Genomic DNA, 10,820 nt, shown 5'->3' with positions numbered 1-10,820 from the left:
TTATCTTAATTTAAAATTGTACAATAGAGATTATGGTGATTTTTACATAAATGTGGCCAAATTTAAGTCAAATTGGTGTAGCAATTTAGCAACTCGCGATTGGATAAACGTACTTAGCATATGACACTCTTTCTAGAAGGTTGTCTTTGACACCTGTACATATTTATTGCATTTATATATATTTCTTTCTTGTCGATGATGAAAAAAGAGAAGTTGATTGTGGTGGAAATCAAGAGTTTTTTTTGTCGTATTCAATCGATTAATTAAAGGGCCATATTTCACCACGCCTCATGCCTTTAGCTAAATTCTTGTGCATATGTATGAAGTATGACAGTATATATAACGCATTAAATCCCTTAGGGGAAAATAAAGTAATGGAGATTGTTTACTACTTAGTCTCATCTTTATTTGTAGTTACTTTAGTCATATATGCATGGCGATTGTTGAATTGGGCATGGTTTAGGCCAAGGAAACTGGAGAAGTGCTTAAGAAAACAGGGTCTCAAAGGCAACTCTTACAAATTAATATTTGGAGACCTCAAAGAGTTGTCCAAAAGTATACAAGATGCTAAGTCCAAACCATTGAATGCCTGTGATGATGATATTGCACACAGAATTCTTCCTTATTTCGTTGAAACAATCAAGAAATACGGTAAATTTTCCTTCTTCTTTTTTCTCCTTGTTTCCCATATGGTTTTTTGGACCCATTTTGGTGTTCTGATTAATTCAAATACGAGCCGGGAGTCCTATCTGGAGTAAAATCCATTTTCAGGGCTCGAATTTAATATTTCTATTAAGAATGAAGGGATAGCTAATCTAAATAACTCGTAGCTAATAGGATTTTTGATAATCCGTGCTGATCAGTTGCTAAATAAGAATAGTCATTGATTTTTCCTGCCTCCGTCCCAATTATGTGGCACTTTTCGTTTACTTGAGAATCAATTTGAATAATATTTATAGCTACCTAGATTGGATTAGTTCAACTCAAAAATTTAGAATTAATTTTAGATATTCAAATATTGTAGGAAAAATACTATAGGTTTCAATTGTTCTATGTCAATATGATGAAAAAATATATTTTAAAATGTTGGTCAAAGTTCATAATTTGAATTTCGAAAAATGTCACATAATTTGAAACATCGGGAGTAACATTTAGCACAAAAATTATCCGTCGCTAGTTCCTATTGTTTTTACGGTGCACTTACCAACCTGCCACAACTTTTGGTGGGGCTAAGTTTTCAATACTTAAGGGATGTAAGAAAATGTTGAGAGAAAATTTTGAACTTGCAATGTTTTACAGGTAAAAACTGTTTTATATGGATTGGACCGAAGCCTATGGTAATTGTAAGGGACCCTGAGGTAATAAGGGATGTGTTTACTAAACATCCTGTCTATCAAAAGCCAAAATCAACTCCCCTGACCAGGTTGCTAGCACAAGGAGTTGCAAGCTACGAAGAGGATAAATGGGCAAAGCACAGAAAAATCCTCAATCCTGCTTTCCATATGGAGAAGATAAAGGTACTTCATTCCTTCCTCTCCCGACGAAAACGTTGTAAGATATAAAGTTAATCAAGTAAATAAAAGTGCGTCATTATTAATCATATAAGCTTTTAAATGAAATAGATAGTTGCGCACTCAAATTAAGGAAATTATGTAGCAAAGTCACTTTGTTTTATTTTGTATCATAAGTCCCTAAGCTTATGTGCTATATTTTAGAAAATCACTATTGGTAGATTGTGAACCAAGATTAGCTGGAAATCCTTGTTATTGCCGGATTGTGAACTAAGATTTGTATAAATATGGTAGAATAGGCAGAGAATTTAGATCCAGATTTCGTCGCCACTCTAAAGCATAAGATATTTCTATTGAGGAGCGGAACTAGGGGGCCGAAGGAGGTTCATCTCAATCCTCTTCGTTGAAAAATTACATTGTATATATAAGGGTCAAAGGTATTTTTCTATATATATACTAGATGTTGAATCTCCTTGATTTTGTAGTTCTCCCCCATTGCTCACGTGTTTGACGTATAAGGAAAACGATCAGGCTTACACGTGACATGTTGAAGATGTAACTGAAGTATTAACAATTTCAGCTTTTAAATAAGATCGTCACACAATTCAATAAAAAACATCTCCAAGGCAGTACAAAAGAAAGTATATCGACTTGTATTGATATCTTAAATTCATTATATCAACTCTGCTTTCTTTCTGTTTTCATTTTCATTTTTTCCCCCTCTCTAGCTTGCAAATATAGCCTAAGTTTTCAGGGGACAAAATTTCTAAAAGATACAGTTGGTTTGTACTATTGAGTGGTTAACAAATGTGCAGCATATGCTTCCAGCGTTTCATTTGAGCTGCAGTGAGGTGGTGAGCCAATGGGTGGAGGCTGTCTCAGTTAAAGGATTATGCGAAGTCGATATATGGCCTTTCCTTCAAAGATTGAGTAGTGATGCAGTTTCTCGCACAGCCTTTGGGAGCAATTATGAAGAAGGGCGAAAGATATTTGAGCTTCAAAAGGAACAAGCTGAGCATGTCATTGAAGTTTCTCGCACGTTATATATTCCAGGATGGAGGTAATAAAAAGTCGTTTTTTCTGAGTTTGAGTTTAAGTTATGTATACTGACAACGTATATATGTTATAGGCTAACGTACCTCATACCGAAAAAACGGGACTTCTATTTTGAAGTTCGTCACTAATTTGTCGCTAAATAGCTCGTAGATGACATATTTTTTTGATAATATGTCGTTAAATAGGATTAACGACAAATTTTGTTGTTTAGAGCAAAAGTTGTCCGTTGCTAATTCCTATTTTTTTGTTTTTTTGGGTAGTGCCTGCAATAACAAGTTAACGTACACTGATAGAGTAAAAATTCTTTATGCGTGTATATAACTTAAACCCTTCTTTCCCACATCTATGTCCAAATAGTATCAGGAAAAGAAGTCAAAATAGCGATTACTAGATGTGATATACATGTTCTTGATACTTAAATTGACTTATAGGTTTTTGCCAACTAAGAGAAATAGAAGGATGAAGGAGATTGAGAAAGAAGTTCAAGCAACAATTAGGGGAATCATTGATAAAAGAGTGAAGGCAATTAAAGCAGGGGAGCCCAATACTGGCGACTTATTAGGCATATTGTTGGAATCCAACTTTAAGGAAATTGAACAACATGGTAACAAGGATTTTGGTATGACTATTAAAGAAGTCATTGAGGAGTGTAAATTGTTCTATTTTGCTGGGCAAGAGACCACCTCTGTTTTGCTTGTATGGACTATGGTTTTGTTAAGCAGGTATCCAGACTGGCAAGCTCGTGCTAGAGAAGAGGTTTTGCAAGTGTTTGGTGATGGCATGCCAGAATTTGAGGGACTAAATCGCTTGAAAATTGTAAGTTATTTTAGAGATTTACCTTCTTCTAATTTCAATATCTCCGCGACATATGGCGCTACTTCTATTTTATGGCGAACTGAGGACTTAAACTTGATGAGTTCAATGTTTAAAGTTCTTCGCACTGAAATCATTGTGTTTTTGAAATTACGCGTCAGGATATTTGTTGAAATTTTAATACTTCCTCCTCTATTCTAATTTCTGTGTCATACTTTCCTTTTAGTCTGTTCGATATTGAGAAACAAATTAATTTTTTCTCATTTTTACCTATAATGAGATAATTTATTCTTGAAATGGTTCTTGAGGATTCTTTGGAAATCTACTGATTTCAATGGAAAGGGGAGTTAATACATGGATTATATTGTGGAATCCATCATAGACATACCACATCGTCTACTCACCTTTGGGAACAGAAATGTATATTGGTTTGTTTTAGATCATAAATTTCAAAAAAAAAAAAAAAATCTTTATTAAACTTTGTGTCCAGTCACACAGAGACACTGCACCACATCAATTGGGATGAAGGGGGTCGTTTTTAACGTGTGTGTGTGTCTCTCTCTCTCTCTCTATATATATATATGTTCTATGCAAATTAAATCATTGGATACAGTTGAACCCGTCGAACTGGCTAAAGCTCCATCAGCCTCTGGTTGTATGTTCTTGATTTCTTTATTACTATGCTAATTCAACGCTAAACTCTTTTTAACATAGGTGACAATGATTTTAAACGAGTCCTTAAGGCTATATCCACCGGTTGGAGCGCTTAATCGAAAGATTACGACCAATACAAAGCTAGGGGAACTAAGTTTACCAGCTGGAGTGATGCTCTCATTGCCAATAATTATAGTGCATCATGACAAGGAAATATGGGGCAAAGACGCAAAAGAGTTCAAGCCAGAGAGATTCAATGAAGGCATTTCAAAGGCAACAAAGGGCCAAATGACGTTTTTCCCATTTGGCGCAGGACCTAGAATATGCATTGGACTAAACTTTGCAATGATAGAAGCAAAAATGGCTTTGGCTATGATTCTGCAACACTTCTCCTTTGAGCTATCTCCTTCTTACACACATGCACCGCAGTCTGTAATAACAATGCAACCCCAATATGGAGCTCCTCTTATATTGCACAGATTGTAATTAAGTGTAGGGACTTGCATGAATTTCTTATTGGATGAATAATTATGTTAAGCAGGCATAAGTTGAAATATTTTGCAGCTCTTGCCTCTGCTTTCTTGCTATCATAGGCTAGATTATTCGATTACGTACGTCATTGTTTATGTGGAAAACTCCCTTTATCGATACCAAGGAGAAGCATGAAGTAGACCAATAGGCCACTGCTCTCCACCTGTAGTAACAACATCAATGTTAAAGAATTTTCCTAACTAGGCTTTGTCTGATCTTTTTTTAATAGTCAATGTTGAAGAATTTCACAGAGATAATGTAGACCGGCGCGGTTTGAGAGTGAATAATATTCTTTTAAAAAGTTTTGAAAACCTGGCAGCAAGTAAGACAATGAATTTTTTTTTTCCCGAAATATTAGGAGTATTTATTAGAAGAAACAATAATACAAGATTTGTAAATAATGTTACATATGGGATGGATCTACATTCCTTATGTGGTGAGGATTAACTAGGAAAAGTCTGTTTCCTAGAAGGAAAGAAATTTTATGCTACGTTGATTTCTTTCTCTAAAAGTTAGCAGGCTTTCGTTTTTATTTACTATCCTATATCTCTTGTTTTCCTTAAATTTTACTCCTAATTAAGTTAACCCCTAGTATTTTTCTTCCAAAAACTGAAAAACCTTGGGAGTTTAATAGGGTAACATTACCGCAACCCTTTCACGCTGAAAACCAAAGGAAAAAGTATCAAACACCAAAACAGCTAATGGCAGATCATCTACCCAACGAGATTACTGCCATTATTCTCTCAAATTTACCAGTGAAGTCCCTCTTACGGTTCAAGTGTGTTTCTAAGTCGTGGTGTCGTTGGATTTCAATCCAAATTTCCAGCGTCGGAAGCAGGGACAAGAAGGGGCCAACACGATGTTGTATAAAAGTTCAATGTCGAGAAGGAGCTCTAGACGGCCCTCCTTCAGCTTCATAAACAAACAACTCACTTCAGAAAATCTCAGTTGTCCTTTAAGGAAAAGGCGTGGTATAGAAGATTGTACACTTTTGGGTTCTTGTCACGGTCTTATACTATTTAATGTAAACAAGCATATTTACTTGTGGATTCCTGCCACTCGATTTTGCACCAAAGTTCTTGAGCTTTACCACTACAGATGGGATAAACTTGTTACACGTGGGGGACTTTGTTTTGACTCCTCCAAGAATGATTACAAGGCTGTGATGTTTACCTACGATGGGGGTCCCTCAGAGTGGGATCAGTTTGTTGCAATTGCTAGTCTCAAAGGCAAAAAATGGAGGCAACTCAAATTCGCTTATGATATGATTGCAGTCCGTGATGGGATTACATTGCATGGACGTCTTCACTACCGGGTAAGGGACAAAAAATCCTTTCCACATGAAAGTACTTTGGACCGTTTCATCATGACAAAGTAATATATTTTGATCCCATCTCCGAAAAGTTCCATATGTTGCCCATCCCTGAGCCTGATCAAGAAGAGAAAGAGAATATTGTCGCTGGTTTAGGAGTTTTAAATGAATGTCTTTGCATGACTCGTTTGAAACATGATGGGGGTCTTGAGATATTGGTCATGAAGGAATATGGAATTAAGGAATCATGGACATCCTTACTTTTCATAAAGAAATTAGAAATATATCATTATGGGTTTGGGTTGGTAGCGCCTTTTTCCGTGACAGAGAATGAAAAATTTGCTTTGATAATAGATCAAATTGAACGTAGAGTTGCTATATACAATCCGAAGAATGATAATATGCAAGATATCGTGATCGCAGATGCGGATAGATCTATCATTACGTATATGGAGAGCTTGATATCGCCCAAGGGATACTACTGGTGTGAGAAGCGGCACAAAAAGTACTTTGGAAGAAGAAAGCAACGTTATTTTTGGAATAATAGGTTCTGAATCCCAATTTCTAGCAACAAATCACAGATATCTACTGCTTACAATAATATACCCAGTATCACATCTGCTGCATATATATTATTTTAAAATACTGTGTGACATATCATGGTAATACTTGTTTTGCGAGCTCAGGAGCTTTTGGGATTTTTATAGGACATTGCACAAATTTAGTACTATATTTTCCTGACAGGAACTTTTTGGTTGCCCTTTTCTACACAAATAGGGTGATGCCTTGGTTGTGGGGAGCTTATTTTGTTTTTGCACTTTTACGTGTTGGGGTACTGGTTATGGAAAAGGGCCAAATATACCCTTCATTATAGTTTGGGTATAAATATACCTCTGTCGTTATATTTTGAGTCCAAATATATCATTGATGTTATATTTTGTCACAAATATACCCCTCGTTTTAACGGAAGGACACATGTCATCATTCTATTGGTCTACTTTAAATTATCCCCTAATTAATTAAAATTAAACTCATAACCCAATATCCAATTAAATGACCCATACCCACATCTAATATTGGATTAAAACAGTTTTCATAGGTCCATATTCAGGTGAAGAATCAAGCAATAGATTCAACGAGGACTACGATTTTTCACCATTGGGTTAATAAAACTTCCAATTGATTTTGCAAGTTTTCGCCTTTACAAATGCTAGATTAGCAATTGAAAGACTCATTAACACACTTTCAGTATGTGCGGGAAAAAGTCGAGAGAAATTTGAGAAAGGCGGAGAGCCAATTTGCTTAATAGATTACTGGATGCAAGAAGCTTTGAAAGAAAAAATGAAGTAAGGAATAACAATCATCAAAAGCCATTTGAATAAACCAATAAAAAACTTGGGGGTTTCCTATTCGATTTCCTCTTTGCAGCTCAAGATCTTACCATGTCTTCTTTTTTTGCAGTAACACTTTTGGATTCTCAACCAGAAGTTCTAGAAAATGTCCGGCGAGATGCGTCCGAATTATGGTCACCGAAGAATGATCAAATTCTCATGACAGAACTGTTTTAATCGGATATTGGGTATGGGTATGATCTTTTAATTAGAAATTGGGTTATGAGTTTAATTTTAATTAATTAGGAGATAGTTTAAAATAGACCAATAGAATGATGACACGTGTCTCTCTGTTAAAATGAGGGGTATATTTGTGACAAAGTATAATATTAAGGGTATATTTAGACCCAAAGTATAATGACAGAGGTATATTTAGACCCAAAGTATAACGAGAGATATGTTTGACCTTTTTCCAATAGTACAGGGATATATTTGGCCCTTTTCCGTACTAGCTATGCAAAGATGCTGAAAACTATAATTTTAGATAGTTTAATTTTCCTAATTGATAGGATTTCAAAATTTACTATTAGTTCCTTGAATTAAATGTTCCTCCATATTAGGTCTTCTTTATGGATTGTACATGTAATTTAATATTTCGATATGATATTTGGTATTTCGGTGTTACTTTTATAAACAACAAATATCATAGCAGAATTGAAAATATTTAAAAGTACATACAAATACTCTGTACCAAAACCGAAATGCTGAAAATTTTGACTTCATTATGTGAATTTGATATTTACCAAAGTATGCGCACTCTTTGGTGGTCACACTCTGATCAAGATCTATATATAATATAAAGCTAAGCGTAGATAAGATGATGTAGTACCTTTCTATGACCTCCATTCTCATTTATCTTTTTTTTCCTATTTTTTTGGCATTTTTCTCCTTTTTGGTATTTTGTTTTTAAAATTTCTGCTACTAACTAATGTATTATCCATAAAAGCCAATTAAAGGTGGAAGTAAAGCCCAATTAAACCTGCACCAACCCACGTAGCATCTCGAGTCAATTCTGAACCAGCCCACGTAGTATTTGTTGATAATAAAATTCATTTAAGTACAATTAATACATTTAATACTCATTCAATTATAATTACTCAAATACGCTAGTTTTCATTTCATGTTATGTTAACAATTCTATTGGATACTATAAATACTATCCAAATGTTATCAAGCTCCATAACACTCTCCCTTTTCCATTCCATAACTTTCTTCTAAATTCTTCATTATCATTAGTTTGCTCCTTTTCATTTGAAATCTTTTCGCAAGTTTTTTTTTTTCTTTTCATTATTGGTGTTTTTGACATAATTATTAATTTTATATATAACTCTGTTGCGTAAGTTTTATCTGTTAGGAAGTGGCAGAGAATGACATATGGCCTTATTTGTGAGAAGTATTCGTCAAATTCAAGCTTGAAGAATACGCTATCATTAGTGTTATATCAAATTTTGTTTATTTGTTTGTTGCAAGCTTATACATAGTTATAGTATGAATCCAACTGTAATTGTTTTATTTTTTCTGGGGTAACTATTTCAAATTTTAGAAATAACTGTATTAATTTCATATTGTACTTTGGTTATTTTATCATTATTTATAAATACAGAAAGATGTGTATGGTTTTGGACATGCTCCCAGAACAAGTGATATCTTTAAATTATAATTATTTCTTTAATCTCAAAATAATATTGATATTTAAAGAAAACCTTAAAAATCGACTCAACTTCCTCACACTTTTTGTAAGTTAATAATTTAATTTTGACAAAATCTTGTTCTCTTTAAATCAGCTATACTTGGCTGCATGGTTACCTCTATGTGTCTCTCAAGCTTTGTTTTCCTTAACTTTTTTTATTGAATTTATAGAGGACCTGTTGAGGTTATCATAGGAGTAGGAGAAATTAATCAAGGAATGATGAGTTTTGGGAATTTCAATGAGATAGTTGAAAAATGAAGGAGAATTGAATTGATTACTCAAGGATAACAACTTGTGAATTTTTGGAAGGGTATAAATATGAGCAAGAAAAGAATTTTGGAGCAAGAAGATTAGATAAATAATTATCACTAAGATTACTTTTGAAGTGATTTTTGGATTAATTATTTTAAATAAAACACATAAATCATAAAAAAAATATAAGAAAAGTCGATAAAGTGATTAGAAATTAATTTTTGAAAATTTCCATAAGAAATATAAAGGCAGAAAGGGGGCGGGGGGGGGGGGGGGGGGGGGGGGGGGTTAACTTGGTTATTTAAGAAAAGGACAATAATAGTTTCTAATTTTCTGGAGGAATTGAATAATTTTTTCACACATTTTGATATTTGAGTTTTATAAAAATTATATTTATAAAATGCAATAATTAAACTTTTCATCACCGCGCGAAGCGCGGCCAAATTCACTAGTTACACTCATAAAGAATAAATGGTAATCAATAGAAAGTGGGAAATATAGAGTGAATAAAACTCATGCAAATCTGTTTGTGTGTAGCTTAGTTTGAACTAGTGTACACGATCGCGCTTCGCACAGTCATATAAACAAACTAAGTATGATATTAATGTCAGAATTTTTATTCAAAAAATTAATTCAAACTCAAATATCTCTTTGGAGATTCTATTATCTTCTAGTGTTTTTGAATGTTTCCTTCATTAAGTTTATTTGACAACGAATTTTGAGAAACATACACGTCCAATATAAACAACCCATTGAAATCAGTATATGTAAACTTGACTTAGAGAAACAAAAAAATAAGATAGTACATAAAAAGGTGAAAAAGGTAATGAAGGTCGGGGATGTAAATTAGGGCTGGCAAATGGGCCATTTGGACTGAAGTTGGGCTAATCAAGATGGGCTGAATATATAAATGGGCTAATGCCCAACCCTGCCCAAAGTGTATTTGGGCCAGAATGGGTTGAGTCAAGATGGGCTAAATAATGGATCGTAATCCAATCCCCCCCCCCCCCCCCCCCAAGTTGACTCAATTCTTTACAATATTCATAACTTTTAAACAAATCAAAAATTAATATTTTTTAAAATCAAATTATAAATTTATTTTTTCAAGCTATACTCAAATTTTGACACAATGCATCCTCAATTTTTCATACACAAAATTTTGGCTGATTTTTTTAAGCATTGAGCAAAAAATAATTTAAAAAAAATAAAAATAAAAATAATTTTTTTAAAAATAAAACATAAAAAAATAATTTTCAATTTTTTTTAAAAAAATAAAAAATATTTTTTGAAAAAAAAATTAAAAAAATGAAGATTCTTATATTTTGTAAATAAGAAAAAGTATCATTATGTTTTGTAATAAAGAGTCTTAAGTAAGTAGTTTATATCATTTTCCCAATAATGAGTGAGTCAATTTGGGCTAAAGTAATGGGCTGCTTTGGACTACCTTGGACAAATGGGTTAAGTTGGACCAACCCAAACTTACCCCATCATAATTGTATGTTATACCCAAACCCATGAAAATCTGGGCGGGTTGAGCGGGTCAATTGAGCCTGGGCCAAAATTGCCACCCCTATGATGTAAATCAACCCACCCTTTTCTTCTTCATCTAA

General features: G+C 33.7%; 2 protein-coding genes across 3 annotated transcripts; both read left to right on the top strand.

Moving 5' to 3' along the window:
• Positions 1 to 244: 244 nt before the first annotated feature.
• Positions 245 to 4,765, top strand: LOC132617719 (cytochrome P450 CYP72A219-like). Of its 2 annotated transcripts, XM_060332792.1 has the most exons (5): positions 245 to 651; positions 1,300 to 1,517; positions 2,327 to 2,571; positions 2,999 to 3,383; positions 4,095 to 4,765. In XM_060332792.1, exons 1-5 carry the CDS (start codon positions 291 to 293, stop codon positions 4,518 to 4,520), a joined length of 1,635 nt encoding a protein of 544 aa, XP_060188775.1. In that variant the 5' UTR covers positions 245 to 290; the 3' UTR covers positions 4,521 to 4,765. The 2 variants fall into 2 exon arrangements, with proteins under 2 accessions (XP_060188775.1, XP_060188776.1); XM_060332793.1 differs by lacking the exon at positions 245 to 651 and having other exon boundaries at positions 1,313 to 1,517; positions 2,340 to 2,571.
• Positions 4,766 to 5,442: 677 nt separating this feature from the next.
• LOC132619416 (F-box/kelch-repeat protein At3g23880-like) lies at positions 5,443 to 6,431 on the top strand. Its single transcript, XM_060334329.1, has 2 exons — positions 5,443 to 5,880; positions 5,970 to 6,431. The coding sequence occupies exons 1-2, from the start codon at positions 5,443 to 5,445 to the stop codon at positions 6,429 to 6,431; spliced, it is 900 nt and encodes a 299-aa protein (XP_060190312.1).
• Positions 6,432 to 10,820: the final 4,389 nt, after the last annotated feature.

Source organism: Lycium barbarum, chromosome 11, assembly GCF_019175385.1.
Source record: "Lycium barbarum isolate Lr01 chromosome 11, ASM1917538v2, whole genome shotgun sequence".
In the NCBI taxonomy this organism is placed as follows: Eukaryota; Viridiplantae; Streptophyta; class Magnoliopsida; order Solanales; family Solanaceae; genus Lycium; species Lycium barbarum.
Note: the sequence above shows the minus strand (reverse complement) of the source record. Positions and strands in the feature narration are given on the sequence as shown.